At 44.5% G+C, this 18687-nt stretch overlaps 2 protein-coding genes across 2 annotated transcripts; both read right to left on the reverse strand.

The window, feature by feature from the left end:
- Positions 1-46: 46 nt before the first annotated feature.
- On the reverse strand, positions 47-18686 carry LOC138982643 (uncharacterized). The gene is made up of 2 exons (XM_070355969.1): positions 18614-18686; positions 47-10751 (listed from the first exon to the last, which is right to left on the reverse strand). The coding sequence occupies exon 2, from the start codon at positions 10713-10715 to the stop codon at positions 8460-8462; it is 2256 nt and encodes a 751-aa protein (XP_070212070.1). The 5' UTR covers positions 10716-10751; positions 18614-18686; the 3' UTR covers positions 47-8459.
- On the reverse strand, positions 12551-14161 carry LOC138951564 (uncharacterized). Its single transcript, XM_070323145.1, has 3 exons — positions 14039-14161; positions 13541-13660; positions 12551-13237 (listed from the first exon to the last, which is right to left on the reverse strand). The coding sequence occupies exons 1-3, from the start codon at positions 14159-14161 to the stop codon at positions 12551-12553; spliced, it is 930 nt and encodes a 309-aa protein (XP_070179246.1).
- Position 18687: the final 1 nt, after the last annotated feature.

Here is an 18687-nt window from a genome sequence, read left to right on the forward strand (position 1 = left end):
CTTTATTCGCAGCATATTTTATAAATATATATATATTATATATATATATATATATATATATATATTATATATATATATATATATATTGAAAATTCTTAGATTTTTAAGAACGCAAAAAAATTTGATTAATTTAGTTCATGTACTGGAGTACATTTACACACGATAATAATAGACAATAACCAAACTTCCTTGAAAAAGATCCCGCAAAGCTGAATACAGCAAATACAGAAAAATCAACTAAATCTTGGGTCAACCGCAACAAACTCAAACCATTCTTGTAAAAAGATGAGAAATTTTGTAAATTACGTAATATTAATTGGGAAAATGTGTGTTAGTATTTTTAGAAAGACAACTTGTCGGGGATCAGTGTTTGTAATTTTTGAGTTTCAGATATTAAGTAGAAAATTTGATTTGTAAATATAAGGAATATTTCCATTGTAAAGAGAAAATGTCCATGTCTCGTGAGTGAATAAAAAAATTTTTTTTTAAAAAAATAAAAAATCTTGGGTCAGTTTTTCTTTCTCGTCTTCTAAATACAGGGGTGGGACTTTTCCGCGGACACAACTTACGAATTCCGCTGGAGTAATCTATTTTTCCGCGTCCCATTTCATCACAGTATCTATAACTTGTTGACTGAATGATATGGAGAGAAGTGAAGATGGAAGAGAACACTGGAGGCTTGAGAGTTAAATTGTGCTGACTGAAAACTCCTGATAACTAATAGTCATTTTGAGCTTCAATGGATTGGGGCGTCACTTGGATCATACTATTGCCAATATTAGATTATGGATACATGGTTCATTACATAAATATGTATCCATTGTTGTGTAAAAGTTTTTTGTGTGGTTTGGTTGGGTGTTTTTTGTGGGGGGAAGCGAGGAGAATGTCTTTTTTACCTGATCCAAACGAGTTGAATTTTAGTCTCAGAATATACATTGCACCAAATTGCACAGATTTTAATGTACTATTTAACAAAATTTCGGGGGAGCATGCCCCCAAACCCCCCTAGAAAAAAGGGATTTTCTCTTTTTTCATCACAAGATGTAAATAGCATGGTACTGAAATTAAAAGTGGCACATGACACATACAGTTTTTCCATGGGGAATACCGTATTCATTTAGAGAAAAAAAGGTGCAAGAATAAAGCCTTGCTAGCGTCACAAACTATGAACAAAGTCGGTCTACACCACTACCCCAAATATGTGTTGTAACACCCGCTCTTTAAATTCAAATTTCTCAAAGATAACGTGCATGAAACACCCACAACAAATTAAAGTGTCTATTCAGGCCTAACATTTCCTAGACATCTGTTCTTAGTTCACATTACAAGTTAAAGGCATTGCAGAAACTACAGTTGGTACATTTACTACACAGGAGCTTGTATCAAAGGGCCGGTCGATAGAAGTAATATCCTACCCCTATACTTACTGTAGTATTATTACTATGATTTAATAATTTTACAGTAAAGATAAAGGAGTAGGATATTTTGATCGACCAGTGCTTTGATACAAGCTCCTGTGATTTAGTATTACAAAAAATGCACAAAACATACATGAAGGGGTTTGGCACACAAAAATTGTCATCGCCATGCTGGTGGCACACATTCCAGCATATATGCAGTAATAAATGTTGGACTAAAAATATGTTCCACCAAGGTATGAACAACTGAAAGGCAGTTTGGTGTACAGATCACTTAAATGACTCTTGTTGACCTTCAATAAGCCTACTTAGTGCAGAAATACTGGTGTTGGCGTAATACAAATGGAAACGAAACCCATAACATTTGCTTTCAAAGGCCCTGTCTTCATATCTTGCTTTTGATTCAGAACGATTGAACAACAAACAAGCACAGCCCAGTGGTGAAATTAAGGTTTTGTTACACCATGCAATTCTGCAGTATGCAACTAGCATCCATCACATAAAACAGCTGTCGATGATCACCATCTCTGTGTTTGCTCATACATCACCAGGTTACACATTGCCACACAGCATATGGCCAGTTGCCTGCAGCAAAGTTGCATGGTGTAACCAGAGCTGTACATGTGACTATTGCACTGTTGATGTGACTTGGATCACCAAGATCCAGTTGATTTTCAAGCATCCTTCCTACCTTTTTCTCAAAGATGAACTGATGTGACAAAACTTTGCAGAATGCCATTGTTCACTTTAACAGTAAGAAATGTTTATTTCATGGTCGGGTCCTTAACTCCGTTGGTAGAAAGCTGGCTTTGTAACCAGGTTGTCGCTATCAATGTGTTCGAACCCAGGTACAGCAGTTTTTTTTCTGTATTTCCCAAGGTCAACATATTGGCAAGGTTTAAAAAAATTTTTTTTTAAAGGCATCGAAGGCACAAATCTCACCATGAGATGTCATTAAGAGTTAAAAGCTCTAGACTGCACAAGTTACAAGAAGAAGAAGAAAGTTTGTTCTTCTCTTTGATGTCAGATCTCCAACTCAGGGGGAAAAGGCGTGCATCTGTTATGTCCTGATGCATTGACCTCATGTGGTAACGCACTTGCGCTCGGAAGCGAGAAGTTGCATGTTCGACCCTGGGTCAGGCCGCAATTTTCTCCCCCCTTTCCTAACCTAGGTGGTGGGTTCAAGTGCTAGTCTTTCGGATGAGACGAAAAACCGAGGTCCCTTCGTGCACATTGAGGTGTGCACGTTAAAGATCCCACGATTGACAAAAGGGTCTTTCCTGGCAAAATTGTATAGGCATAGATAAAAATGTCCACCAAATACCCGTTTGACTTGGAATAATAGGCCGTGAAAGGTGAATGTTCGCCTAATAGGCTTGAAGTTTGCTGGTCGATGTGAATGCGTTATATATTGTGTGTAAAAAAAAATGTCTGTTTGTCTGTCTGTCTGTAAAAAATTCCATTTCAAACGGCAGAAATTAATATGTAAAGCGCGGAGAGCACAGTTGTGGTTCGCGCTATATAAGCTCTCCATAATAATAACAAGAAGAGCAAACGCTCGATCGAGTCACTTTCGCAGTTCTGAATATTATATGAGGCATCAGATGGACAGGAAGAAATTGCTATTCACAACACAATGAGTCACGTTCACATAAAATTTGAGCCCGGTCACTTTTATAGTTTCCGAGAAAAGCCCAACGTTAAGTTGTGTGTTGCCGAACAGAAAAGGCTAGTTATCTCCCTTGTTTTTCTGATAACGTTCGTAAAAGGCTACAGATGTAAATACTTTGATGTAAAGAATAATCCTACAAAGTTTCAATCACATCCGATGAACTTTGTCAAAGATATAAAATGTCTAATTTTTCCTTTGACGCTGACCTGTGACCTTGAAAAAGGTCAAAGGTCAACGAAACCATCGTTAAAGTGTAGAGGTCATTGGAGGTCACGACTAAACAAAATATGAGCCCGATCGCTTTGATAGTTTCCGAGAAAAGTCCAACGTTAAGGTGGTGTCTACGGACGGCCGGCCGGACAGACTAACACTGACCGATTACATAGAGTCACTTTTTCTCAAGTGACTCAATAATAATGTCATATTTCTGAAAAGTTGTTGACGTACGTCTTTAAAATGGCACCAAAGTTTTCATGGGCATTTAAGCAGCTTCAACTAAACTTACTTAACAGTCTTAAAAAATGCAATATCTACTTGTGAACACTATACAGTATATCTGACATATATACACGTCATATGTATGGCAACATGGAGTCAAATAAGGAATGGTTAGTTATGGCTATATGGCATAATATCTCACAGTTAATTTACCCTTATCCCTAAAACGCTCACACACTCTTAGAAAAACCAGTTACTCTATTAATTATTCTGTAAAAGCACATAGATAATATGCCTCTGACAAAAGGTCGTTGACAATCAGGACTGAAAGTGACAATCTCCAAAATGGATTTAAAGTGTTCAGTTTGTGCATGTTTTAAGTTGTGTCCTTTGGCTATCTGGAAACATGTGTTAAAAGATACTTTGAGCAACACTTGACATGATTTTATCAGTTGTTAGTCAAATAATTTGAGATTGTTGGTTGTGACACAAGACAAACTAGTTCACAAAAAATAATGGCAAAAACATCTCCAAAGTTTAAAACAACAGTTAAAACTTACTGAAACAAAGGTATATAACTATCCCTGTTAAAATTCATCCAAGATTGTCAAAATATATTGTGTTTATATGATGTAAAAATATGTCCACTGTGACAACCAACACGCACACATCTTGATTATTTCCACTCGCATCAAATAGAACACCAAAACTGACCTGGTTTTTTTTATAGTGAAACCCGGCTATATTGAAGTGGCACGGGACCCGGGAAGACCTTCAATATAGCCGGAACTTCAATTTAGGCAATTCTTGGTTGACTCCGAGAAATAAATCTCTCGCCGAACGTGGGGATCGAACCCACGCTGATAGCGACCAACTGGCTACAAAGCCAGCGCGCTACCAACTGAGCAACGTCCCCGTCCCCAAGAGAGAGAGAGAGAGAGAGAGAGTCCCTCCTTGTTCCTTCAGAAATTCAATATAACCGAACTTTTTTTCACTGTACGTTTTATTTCCGTGTCCACACATTGCGTTTGATGTGAGATATATTCCCATTAATCTTTTACCTGTTGGCTGTTGTTCTTCGAGCCTCCTTGCTTTTTTCTGCACACACACACACACACACGCACGCCCCCCCTCCCTTACACACACAAACACACATTCCATATTTCTCAGCTACTGCCTTTCTTTTTTTGCAGCCAGTTTCCAGCTTCTGAATAAGCTCGACTTTTCTTTTATTTGTCAGACTCACCCTTTTTACATTTAGTAAAACTAACTCGTAATAGCGGGTAATGTTGCATGCAAGAGAAGAAGCAGAGATTCACTTCACGTATATCATATAATTCATGATTCCTAAGTTGTTGTTTTTCTGTTTTGTAAATGAAACGGGTGACATATACAGCAACAATAGTTTCAAGATAATAAAACAGTTAAAACTCGACAGAAATTCACTTTTTTTTTCTCAAAGAGTAAATAAACGACTAGAATGCCCTCCTTATCAGATGATGTCATTAAAGTCAGAACTCTGTTCGAGTTAAACAAAACAAAATTTATCAAATATGTATGAAAATGAATGGTGTCAAATTTGAGATTGTATGTGACACAACAGTATTAATTCCCAGACAAACAAGAAAGTCAATAACAAGCCTTATGGCTCCTGTTTTTTTAACAAATGATGATGATGATCATGACGATACCGTCGGATATACGTCCGCAGTATAGCGCAGTAGCGTAGAGCACTTCACCAAAACCTGACTAAATGTAAAATAATGTCAGTTGCCTTTCTTCCAATTTTGTACCCCCCAAAATATTCAGATCGATTCAAAATCAAAACACTAGAACTGCTATCCACTGTTTTCCAATAAAAAAATATATTTTAAAAAGTGCACATGTAAATCTATACAAATCACATACACGTAAAAAACATAAAGCAGGGACAATAAAAAAGTTGAAAAAAATCAGACTTATAAAAGAAGTCATAATACAACACTGACTGTGATTTGGCATCAGGAGTAAGGCATCTGATTACTGAACTTGAGCTTTCTTCTTGTTCATTTACTTGTAAAATGTACCAGCTTTTTTACTCCAAATATGATAAGTAAAAATACTGTTTACAAAAGTTCTATTTTTTTTAAAGTGTGTTGAAGAAAGGCATACGAAGTGAAAATTTGTCTTCCTCTCTGAAGTTCTTATGTTCTCTTTTTCTGCCTACAAAAACATAAAAAGAATCAAAATGTGTACACCTTTGTCATTTACACTCGGGCATAATTGTGTTCCATTCTTTTCTTATTCTTTTTCTCTTACTTTCTTTTCTCTCTCTCTTTTGTTGCTATACATGGCAGAAATAAACTCAAAACTTATAAAACTTTAATCATGCACATTATTAACATGTAAGAAAAAGGTGGAAGGGGCATGCTGTTAACCCGTGATTTGTAAAAATGTAAAATTTTTACAAATCATGTTTTTGCGCCTGATATTTTCTTGTCATCTCCAAAGTCAAGGGACAAAAACGAAATCCCTTGACTTTTGGGGTAGCGCGACTTAATTTTGAGATTTTTTTTTTCTTTTTTTTTTTCATTACTAGGATGTCCCATTGTTGGGAAATTCCGGTCGCTTCCTCCCAGTGGAAAGCTAGCAGTGACAGAGTCGCACTACCCCAAAGTCAAGGGATCTATTAGTCCTGTTTCGCCGTTATCCCAATTCGCCCCCATCCCATTTTGGCGACATTTCTCAGGCCAAGTGTCATTTTACCACCATATCATGTACCATTAGCTCCACATCTCATTTTGGCGCAATCCCGTTTCGCCGTTAGCCCATTTCGCCCCCATCCCATTTTCGCGACATTTTACAGGCCAAGTGTCATTTTACCTGATGTACCATTAGCTCCACATCCCATTTTGGCGCAATCCCGTTTTGCTGTTATCCCATTTTGCCCCCATCCCATTTTTGCGACATTTCACAGGCCAAGTGTCATTTTACCACCGTGTCATACCACTAGCGCCACATTCCATTTTGTCGCCATGCCGTTTTGCCGTCATCCCAATTTGCCGCCATCCCTATTTCGCGACATTTTGGATTCTGGCAAAAATGGGATTTGGCGTAAACAGAATGTCTTCCTAGTTGAATAACGCATTATAGTAGTATAGTGAGGCTTGGCAAGAAGAATAAATAAAAAATGGGATGGTGTCAAAATGGGATGTCACGCTATTGTTATGACACGGTAGTAAAATGACGCTTGGCTTCTGAAATGTCGCGACAATGGAATGGGGGCAAAATGGAATGCGGTGAAAGGGCATGGCGGCCAAATGGGATATGGTGTCAAAATGGGATGTCGCGCTATTATTATGAGATGTTAGTAAAATGACGCTTGGCTTGTGAAATGTCGCAAAAATGGGATGGGGCAAAAAATGGGAAGGTGGCAAAATGGGATTGCACCAAAATGGGATGTGGAACTAAAACCACCCCCACCACTCAGCATAGAGGCTCTAAACAAGAAAAATTAATAATAATAAAAGGCATGCATTACTTTGTGGAATGCGATATTTTTTACATTTTTACAAATTGCGGTTTTAGGTTCAACGTGATTTGTAAAATGTTTTTACATTTTTACAAATCACAGGCTAACACATGCACTCTCCTCAACAAAATATATGTTGATGTGAAGAACATACATCAGACCTAAAAAAAAAATAGGTGTGGTTACGGTAACCCGACCTACCCTATTTTTAGGGGCCGACCCTATAACTTTTTATTACATTTGTCAAAAAAAAACACACAAAAAAACAAGAAAACGAGTGCAGAAAACGCAATGAAAGCGAAAGCGCTCGAGTCGTCATGCAGACGACAGACAATGCAAGGGAAATAACTCCTTCTACTAAAAAGGCCCAACAGACGCTTGCCATGACAAAAATGGCAGCATCTTCTTCGGTTGCGAGTGCTACACGCTTGGTTGCTCTGCTATTAAGAAAAAAAAGTTTAAAAAAAACAAGTGATTGCCTACCTTCCTACCCTATTTTGTTTGGCTATGTTAACCACACCTATTTTTTGGAGGGGGGGCCTCATGTAAAATGACTAAACTTTGCAGTATTCAGAACTCGATCAGTGACAAATACATTAACATACATGGATGTCTACACGTCCTTTGGTCACATTCACAAGCTAACCATATCCCAAATTCAAAACTGTCAAAAAAATCATACCATGTACAGTCTAGAAAAGATAATTGAATTATACAATATATATATGCTTATCATTTTCATAGAAGACAAAGACACCTAGATCACCATAAATAATAAATTATACATGTACTAAAAGCTGACTTGTGACACAGTGAACATCTGAGTTAGACAGTCATTAGGCAAAAAAAAAAAAAAGGTCTGTTTACGGTAACCCGACCGACCCTAGTTTTTAGGCCCGACCCTAATCTTTTTTTTTGGATCGTCTGAAAAAAAAAAAACGCATCCAAAATAGAGCTGTTTGCGCTCAAACAGCAGACGACAGAAGGGAGGTAAGCTCAAAGTACTGTTTATAGTTATGTTGGGCAAAAACAGGGATTGATGAGAAGAAATGAACTGTGAAAGGGGAGATAAAAAAAGAAAAAAAAAGAAGAAAAAAAAGCCGACCTGCCGACCCTATTTTTTCACCCTATGTTACTGTAAACAGACCTTTTTTTTTTTTTGCCTTACACATAATTATGCATTCATAAGAACGACAGAATACTGCTTAATAAAAAAGTTGTGTACACTCTTAAATTACTGGGATTCATTTACTCTGTCTTCCTCTCTCTAATCTCTCCCTCTTTCTCTCCTTCATAAATGCATGCACACACAATCTACAATCATAAACATAATTATCAAGTGTAGACTGTAAACACAAAATCGGTATCATACACCTCTCTCTCCCACCCTCCCCCTCTCCCTCTCTCTCGCATCAGTGTTTCAGCCAAAGATGAAGAACTCATACTCCCACATCTCGGTGGAGTACTCCTCTTTCAGACATCGTCGCAGTCCCGACTCCTGAAGGCGAGCGTCCATAAGGTTGAGGATGGTGTCAGCTGTGTGTGGACCAACGTTGGCCAAGATATTCTCCTGCCGACCAGTCAACAGGGGAAGCAGCTTCAGCGCAGGCATCTGGTTCAGGAGGTGCGGGTTGTGTACCATGAACCCAGGCATCCAAGCACTCTGCACCGCCGACCGCAAAAAGTGAACGCAGTCTGAGATCCGGTCAGGCAAGAAGGCCAAGGTCCACGAGGACGGTGGGCTCTCCAAGAGGAGGAAGAAGATGACCGAGTCAAGGACATGAGACTCAATCTCTCCCATGGTCAAGAGAACGTCTTTGCCGCTGCGAGAGAACAGGGCACGCAGAATCTGCTGGCACATCACCTGACAACCTGTCACGCCCGCGGAAGACAGTTTCTGGTCAGCCGATGCCAGGAAAGAACTGCTCAGTTCCGAGCAGTTCAGCTGCCAGAGGAGACCAGCTGGTACATCGTGGTTGGTGTTTCGCATTATGCGTGCCTGGAGTCGAAGCCTGCTGGCATCAGCATCATCACTGCTGCGAAAGTTCCAGGGTGGAACAGCGTACAATGCGGGCAGAGGGTTACTGTCGTGGGACGTTACTTGCACTGCTGGAGTCAGGTATATGTTTATCTTTGACAGGCCCAAACCCAGTCCATTCAAAGTTTTGGTCTCCAGACACAGCGTGAGTTGCTCATACTGATTAAGGTGCAGATTGAAAGGTAGACGATCCAGCAAAGACTTGTTCTTCAACTTCAGCTTCTCAAGGGCATTGGAGATCGATCTCTGCACAGTTTTCACAACTTCTCTGTGAGAAAGAAACATTCCAAAGCTGTCCCCGACCCGATCCTTCTGGAGCAGTTGCCAGGATGTTCTTCCTGAGGGTGATGGGGATTCTTTAATTCCGAGAACCAGCTTGCCCCCTGCTATGTCTTCACACATGCCACTGTGAAAGACGCTCATCTCAGAACATGAAGGAAGCTGCACCACGAGCATCACATCAAACCGATCAGCACGTGATATGCATATCCCATCAGCTGCGCTGCCAAAACTGCACAGCTCTAGAATCTTCAAAGGATTTCTGTCAGAATTATCACTTAACAGTTCCTGTTTCAGAAGGGTGAGGGTATAGTTCACAAGGAGACAACACGCGCTCCACTGATCAGCGTTCACAGGGCATGACTGCTGGTAGAACTGCAGTACTGTGCTAAGGCGACTGTCATTGACTGCGTTAATGTCAAGATCTCCCACATCCAGCTGTTTCCATTTCATTCTTCTCTCCATCTCCTCCACTTTTTGCCATGTGCGCACCTTATTCCTGTCATCAGGAGACAAGCTTGTAGCCCCCAGTGGAAGAGACACCAAAGTTCGCCATCGAGGTCGCCTGATTCCTTTTCTCTGAAGCCTGGGGGTGATCAGGGAAGCAGCTGTTGGTGACATGGAGTCGCTGCTTTGTGAAGGATCCTCAGGTGCACCCAGACCAAGCATCCAGTCCAGCTGAGCCGAGAGATGCTCTAAGGTGTAGGTCAAAAAGTGAGCGCTGTCAGGCTTAGTGACAAACTGCAAGGGATCCAAGCCCTGATGACCGAGGCTAGGCGGGTTTGCTTGCACAATAATCACAGGTAGGGTCGGCTTCGGTAGTAACCTTTCCTTTTCTTTGCTTTTGAGCATTAACGAGTCAGTTTGACTGAGCCCCTCCCCTCCAACATTTTCAACTTCGACATCCTCCTGTTTCTCTTGTTTATCACCATCAAGCGCTTCTTTTGTCTTCGTAATAGTTTCTGCTGGTTCGATCTCCTTGTCTCGCAGTCGCAATACTTTTTTCTTCCACAGTCTGAATAAGATAATAAAAGTCAGCAATAGACCTATCACGGCACCACACAGTAATACAAAAACAGACGCTGTTGAAGCTGAGCCACCTAAGGATGTGTGCACCACATCGTGACAGTCATCTCTTTCTTCCCAAAAGAAGTCAACTCTTTCAGACTCCTCACCAACCGCGAACAACCAGCTCACGGCCTGGTTCACGTAATTTGACAGATCTGTATAATCTCTGCCTTCTTCATCATCTGACACTAGTTGAGGTCCTGGGCGGCAGGTACGAAGGCGGAAAACAAGACTGACATTGAAGTAGGAGTCTTGGTTGCCTTTGGGTGAAGTCCAAAGGCTTTCCATCATTTCAGTTTTAACTCTCACCGATGTGGCTGGTTACAGCTGAAATTAAGAGAAAAAATGTGACGGATAAATTGATAATCAAACAAAATAATATTTTGCCTACTGTTTGGACAAGAATAGCAAGAATTGCAGCATGTTCATACGCTGGCATGTAAGCTGAGACTCCTTTTTGTGCTTTGAATTATTCCTGTAGCGTTCCACCGATCTCACTGAAAGCTTCGGTGGGTTTCGATGTTAAAGTTTTAATCTTTTTTGGTACATGTATTTCTTAGAAATTCTATTCTGTATTGCAATTTTTGAAACTTGCAATCAAAAACTATATGGAAAAAAACACAGCTAAGTGCAATTCTAAGGCACTGCATACACCCAGAGAAGGACAAATCGGCTCTCTCTCAATATATCTCTCTTTATCCCTCTCACTCTCTCTCACCCCCCAAGTCACACACACACACGAACACGCACACACATACTGACATAGCCTACACACACACACACTCTCTCTCTTTTCTTTCTCCAGAATACAGAATCTTTAATTGCCCAAGGTTGGGAATTTGTGATGACATTGGGGTTAAGAAACATTTCAACGGAAGTTTCTAACACACACACACACACACACACACACACACACACACACACACACACACACAAAAACCTTACACGCACGCACACACACACACTGACACAAATACACACATACAAAAACACACATGCACACACACACACGCCACGCGAGCGAGAGAATGGCCCAAGAGGGGATGACATCATGATGCATTGACGTCAAAACATCTGGACGTCGTCTACATGTGTGAGCATTATGTTGTAGACTTGGAATTTACACCCGCATAAAGCGGCCTCGGGTGGCGTTTGATCAAAAATCAAAAATGTCAACAATAAATTTCATTTAATTAATATACTTACTCAACTCACATAAATAGCATTAACTTCAGTTCATTGCTTAGGTATTGAAGTTGTACTCGACCCTGGTACAGGGGGAGGTAACTCCCAAAACATAAACAAGTCCGTTGTCAAGGACAGGAGTCACCCCCCTACCGGCAACCCCGCGCATGCGCGAGCCCTGCTACTCATCATTCCCCCACGGAAACACACACCTTCAACACATAAAAATGTTAGCGGGGATGGTTGGGAGGGTATTAACTATGTGAGTTGAGTAAGTATATTAATTAAATGAAAATTTATTGTTGAAATTTTCGATTCAATCACATATTCTTACGTCAACTCACATAAATAGCAGATTGCACATAAAGGCGGTGGGATACTCACATTATTCTCTAGGAAGTATCTGGCCTGCGGCAACCATTGCTGGGAGGCAGCTAGTACCGTCCGGGCGAGTACTGGCAATGTCCCGAAGGTAGTAGCTGAGAAAGACGTCCTGAGATGTCCAGTAAGCAACGTTAAGAACGTCTGCCATCCTACCAGACGTGAGGACAGCTAATGAAGTCGCCCACGCTCGAGCCTCATGCGTTCGAGGCGATCGTAGAGGGAGGACTGACTGCCCCCCCCCCCCTTGAGTCTGCCACCACTGATATGCAAGCCTTATAAGTGTGGAAGACCATCTGGTAAGCGTGGTTTTTGCTATGTCTTTATTTCTAGCTGTATTAAGTGAAATAAATAGCAGCTTCTGATTAGATGCTCTGAGCGGCGCAGTGCGAGACTAATACGCCTTAAGTGCCTCAGTGATCTCCGCACAGTCTCCAAGCGTGAAGGTCCAGGAACTGGAGGCGCTCGTGCGGAATTCCCGTCCTGGGCTGAAGCAGCTCCCGTCGCCTGAGGCCGAGAGGTATCAGAGGGCCGCTGGCGAGCCCCAAAAGATCTGGAAACTAATGCTGGCTCGTCCAGCGGGGAGCCACGAGAAGAAGACGAGGCCACTGTAGGTCGGCCTTTCGCAGGACCTTTCCGATGAGCGGAACGGGTGGAAAGGCGTAAGCCTCTAACCCCGTCCAGTTGATCATCATCGCGTCGATCTTCCACGCCTCCGGGTCCGGAAAGGGGGAGACGAAGATCGGGAGGCGACGCGAGAATCTCGTGGCAAAGAGATCGATCATCGGGCGCTCTACTTGCGCCCAAAGACGTAGGAGCGCCTGATGTGTAATGGTCCACTCTGTATGGAGGACCTGAGAGGAACGGCTGAGAGCGTCGGCCAAGACGTTCAGACAGCCGGGCAGATAGCGAGCCGAGATCAGAATCTCATGGTGAGCGCACCAAGAGAGTATCTTGCATGCTCGGCTGGACAACAGCTGAGACCGAGAGCCCCCCTGCTTGTTCAGATAAGCAGCCACCGTCGTGTTGTCTGTATGGATCAACACGTGGTTGCCCTGGAGGGCGGAGACAAAATGCTGTAGGCCCAAGAACACCGCCTCGAGCTCGAGGCGGTTGATGTGCCATAGCTGCTGCTCTGGTGACCACCTACCGGAAGTCGTGTGTGCGTCCAAGTGAGCTCCCCAGCCCTTCTGAGACGCGTCCGAAAAGAGATGCGTGGAGGGAGGAGGTAGCGCTATGGGCACTCCCTACGTGAGCCAGAGAGTGTTCATCCACTGAAGCGTGGCCTGCTGAAACCAGCCCCCAAGAGGGACTGAAACATCCCATCCCTGGGAGGCCGGGTTCCAGACTGAACTGAGTGCCTCCTGAAATGGGCGCTTGTGTGCCCTGCCGAGTGGGATGAGAGTCGACATGGACTCCATCTGGCCCTGTAGCGACGCAAGCGTCCTGGCTGGAGCCGAATGTCGCCCAAACAGGGAAGACAGGAAGGCCTGCAGTTTGTCGATACGTCATTGAGTGGGACGGACTGTCCACTCCCGTGTATCCAATACCATGCCCAGGTAAGTAAAGGTCTGTGTTGGAGACAACTCGGACTTGGTTCGGTTGACCTGAAAGCCGAGAGCCTGTGCCTGGGCAAGAACGAACTGGGTATGCTGGTGGCAGAGTGCTTCCTGCTGATGAAGAATCAGCCAGTCGTCTAAGTACACTCTGAGACGAATGCCGTTCTTTCTTTCTTTCTTTATTTGGTGTTTAACGTCGTTTTCAACCACGAAGGTTATATCGCGACGGGGAAAGGGGGGAAATGGGATCTTTCTTTCTTTCTTTATTTGGTGTTTAACGTCGTTTTCAACCGTGGGAAATGGGATAGAGCCACTTGTTAATTGTTTCTTGTTCACAAGAGCACTAATAAAAAAATTGCTCCAGGGGCGACGAACCCCGTGCTGCCGCGCAAGGGCGCAAAAATGGCGCACCACCATCGTGAATACCCAGGGGGCGAGCGAAAGCCCGAAGGGCAGAGCTCGAAACTGAAAAACTCGGTCCCCCCACACAAAACGCAGCCACTTCTGGTCTGCCTCGTGCATGAGAATATGGAAGTAAGCATCCGTCAGGTCGACGGACGTCACCCAGTCTAGGGGACGAAGTGCCTCCCTGACGGTTGCTGGCGTTTCCATTGTGAACCGAACTTTGCGCAAAAAGCGGTTCAGAGGAGAAAGATCCAAGACCGGACGCCACCCTCCGGACGCCTTGGGTATGACGAAAATCCTGCCGTAGAATCCCAAAGAGGAGTGGTCGAGAACCTCTTCTGTTGCATGTTTGACAGCCAAGCTGGAAGGGCTCTGGAGAGGCCGGCCGCTACCAAACGGGTAGAGGCTGGGGGGGGGGGGGGGGGGGGGGGTGATTCTTTCTTTATTTGGTGTTTTACGTCGTTTTCAACCACGAAGGTTATATCGCGACGGGGGAAGGGGGGAGATGGGATAGAGCCACTTGTCAATTGTTTCTTGTTCACAAAAGCACTAATCAAAAATTTGCTCCAGGGGCTTGCAACGTAGTACAATATATTACCTTACTGGGAGAATGCAAGTTTCCAGTACAAAGGACTTAACATTTCTTACTTACTGCTTGACTAAAATCTTTACATTTCTTTCTTTATTTGGTGTTTAACGTCGTTTTCAAAAAATCTTTACAAAAATTGACTATATTCTATACAAGAAACACTTAACAAGGGTAAAAGGAGAAACAGAATCCGTTAGTCGCCTCTTACGACATGCTGGGGAGCATCGGGTAAATTCTTTCTCGTCCAAACCAATATGGGACTCCCCCTAACCCGCGGGGAGTGGGGGGGTGTCTCATTGGGGGTTGGGCTTGCGCCCAGACACCCGCTTCCCGAAGGAAGGCTTACGCTGGTAAGGGCGGGACCTCGAGCCGCCTCTTCCTGCGTGAGAGGCCTTCTGCCCAGAAGACTTGGCAGGCGCTGGGGCAGACCCGCGTGGTTTGTTGCTCTGCTGCTTGAGAGCAAGCTCCGTCAGCTGAACCACATGCTGGTCATGGGTTTCTTCGGCTTGCCTCCGAAGAGCCTCCAGTGAACGCGACCCCAACAACGCTCCCTCAGAGAAGGGAGAGACTCGCAAAGAGTCTATGGTAGCTTTGTCAGTCAAACGCGAGCCGTTGAGAAGGGCCTCATGTCTCCAAAACACAACTTGTGAATAGAGACGAGCCGCGTTCATCATCTGGCTGTCAGTGACCTTTGCTAGAGCAGCCAGGAGCATGGCTGCGTCTGCCTCAACCGCGTCATCCCGAAATTTGAAGGGTTCAATGGATGACGTAATGGCTCTCGTCAAAAACCTAATCAGCGTTTCCGCCAGAGAGGAAAGCTCAAGGGAGGAACGCCCGCTCTCCTCTAGCCCTAGGAGACCCTGTTCCGTGCAAACGGCGGTTCTCTCGCGTCTATACCCGTCTTGCCGAGTGCGGCTTGCTCGGAAGCCGCGTTCTTCTCGAATTGGCTGGTGGGCCGCCGCCTGCCTGTGCCGAAGCCAACCAAGGCTGAGCAGATGCAGGAGCATTGCCATGAGCGACCAAAAGAGGGAAGGGTGAGGCAGCGTCTGCACCCAACACCTGAGCCATCGCAAAAGGGACAGAAGGCGACTCGACAAAGCGAAACTGCGCCTTAGCATCCCCGATGCACGCAAAATCCGCCATAGGGGAAGGAGGAGGAGCAGCGAAAGTAGATTCGGCTGAGACACCTTCGGGGAAGTACCGTGAAGTGATTTCCGCCGCCAACTCCAGTGTAGGGCCAAGCTTGCTGGGGATACGCAAAGGTGAATCTGACTCAGAACGATCGTCATCACCCTCTATTCCCTCGAAGCAACCTTCCTGTTCTTCGTCAGAATAGTGGTCCAGAATCCCACCGGAAACCCACACATCCGCCGGAACACCAGAGGAGGAAGTGGCTAAAGTCGGCTGACCAAAACTCGGAAGTGCAGAACCACTAGCCAAGAATTCCCCAGCGACAGCGATACCGAAAACCGGAACCGTCGAGACGGAACCGGAAGTAGCGGACGGAAGTCGGTGCATCACCGGAGCCGGAATAGCAGGGTCACTGCTACCGGAAACACCAATGTGCTGCCCTCCGCCGGAAATGCTCGCCGAAGCAAAACCGGAAGTGGAGGACGACGTTCCGCATGTAGCCGCGACAGGAAACCCGGAGGGGAGACCGGAGGAGGCTACCCCCTGCGTTCTATTGAGGGGAACGGCAGAAGCCGAACCGGAAGTAGCAGGTCGTTGACCGCCGACAACCTCTCCCAGGCCAAAAACGGACAAGGAAGCTGTTACTGCCTGCCCCCCAGGGGCCGAACAGCCGAAGCTGAACCCAGGGAGACAGACTGGCGCGCGTCACCGCTCCCCCGCACAGACGCCACAGGGGCAGAATGCAGCCGAGGAGGAGTCGTCCGAAATCCCGGCGGAAATGCAGAAGCGAAACCAGGGAAAACAGGTATGTGAGACTGAGAGCCCCCAAAAAATTGAGAACTCCCACTAACACCACCCAACGCCGGAGCGCCAGAGACGGGCGGTGCTGAGAGACCAAACTCCCCTGGAAAACCAGGTGAATCAGTCAACAGACCAGAACAGTCCGGTCCGATGTCAGCCGAAGAAATGGTGGCTAACGCATGCAGCCGAGAAAGAGACGAAACGTCCCCCACGCCAGGCGGTAGGGAAGCGACCGTCGAGCAAGTCACGCTCCTTTCAGCCGAATGCAAAGACTGCAAATCTTGTTTAAGCGCGGCAAACATGGACAAGAGTTCATCCCTAGTCACGACATCACGCGGCCGAGAAACCGGCGAGAGCAAAGGCGGTGACTGAAACACCGGTGCAGACGACGTAGAGTCGATCGACGCGCGCGCAGACTCCTTAGTCGCGGGATCAAAAACCTGCACTACAAAATGCTTAGCCGGGGTAGAAGCTACCGAGGTACGCGTCTTAGGCTTAGCTTTGGCTTTACCTTTATCTTTATCCTTCTCTGGGGAAGCGAGAAGAGAGACTTGCTTAGATTTGCTTTTCGAGCCTTTATCCGCCATTATGAAACGAAGTGCCAAACGTGGTGACAAAATTTCACAGGGAAGGCGAATATTACAAAATGTCGAAAACGCGTTGCAAAAACAAGAACGTTCTTACCAAGAAGAAGAGACGCAACGCAGGAAACCAAGGTCAAATGGCCTTCCACAAAGGCCAAGGCAAAAAATGCCAGAGAACTACAACACGTCCTATCAGTAGTGTTGAAGTGGGTGGAATGATGACAGGGCTCGCGCATGCACGGGGTTGCCGGTAGGGGAGGTCTTTCTTTCTTTCTTTCTTTATTTGGTGTTTAACGTCGTTTTCAACCATTCAAGGTTATATCGCGACGGGGGTAGGGGAGGTGACTCCTGTCCTTGACAACAGACTTGTTTTTGTTTTGGGAGTTACCTCTCCCTGTACCAGGGTCGAGTACTACTTCAATACCTAAGCAATGAACTGAAGTTAATGCTATTTATGTCAGTTGACGTAAGAATATGTGATTGAATCGAATCCTTAGAGAACACCCACCGTGTTTTAGTTAGTATGTTCTCAAAGTTTTGTGAATTTCTGGCCCCAACTGTAGCCACAGTTTGGCAACAAAAAATGCTTCTTTACCATGTATTATTGGGGAAAAAATTTCTCAAGTCGATCTTAGTATGTGTTCGTGGGATACCTCCAGCTTCGCTGGGATAAATTACATACAATAACGACAAACTGCAAAACGTTCCATAGTATTTTCACTTCCGTTAGACACCATGGAGTTACTTTAAGCTTAAAGATAGTGAAAGTGAAAGCGATTCAATTAATGGTGGAGAGATGTTTTGTTAACTTAATCCTTTCGGATTATCTGTCTTTCTCGCTGAAGCATGTTTGCTTGGTTGCATCCCGGATGCTGCACATGAATTCAGGAATGTTAATAGATTCTCCCATTGAACCACCATTTTGGAAGGGGAATTAACACTATGGTAATTCAAATCGGTTAACCGACAGTCACGCCCTTCCCCTAACCTGCAGGGAATGCACCCGATACAGGAAAAATGCCCACAGGAAATCCACCTACAGGGAATCCACCCACTTTTGGTAGACATTGACCCTTTCAGCATGAATAACGGCATAAATAATCATATGTTTATGTGACTATATTTTACTCCTTGATCGAGTGTGTGTGTGTGTGTGTGTGTGTGTGTGTGTGTGTGTGTGTGTGTGTGTGTGTGTGTGTGTGTCACTACTCTGTGTGTGTGTGTGTGTGTGTGTGTGTGTGTGTAAACCAGAGGTTTAGAGGAAGAGAGAAACCGAGAAATGAACTATACTGCGAGAGAAAGAGAGAAAGACACACGTAGACAGACAGACAGAGAGACAGCCTGATGGTTGGGTTATGCTTTGTTCTTGTTCAGTTGTTGCTTGGTGAGTATATATAATATATTGGCTCTGCATAAGAAATGAATTAGCAACATGAAATTCCTCAAACACGCACACACAAAAACGACCACCGTTCGAATGTACCATACATGTACTACAAATCCGTAGAAAATCCTCAACCTGACATGTCATTGAAATCTGTCAAACACACGTACCATGTCAGAAGGAACTGTGAGCGCGGTCAAGCAAAATGCTTGGACTTGGGTTGGGTTCTTCTTAGGAAGGGGCA

This window comes from Littorina saxatilis, linkage group LG1, assembly GCF_037325665.1.
Source record: "Littorina saxatilis isolate snail1 linkage group LG1, US_GU_Lsax_2.0, whole genome shotgun sequence".
In the NCBI taxonomy this organism is placed as follows: domain Eukaryota; kingdom Metazoa; phylum Mollusca; class Gastropoda; order Littorinimorpha; family Littorinidae; genus Littorina; species Littorina saxatilis.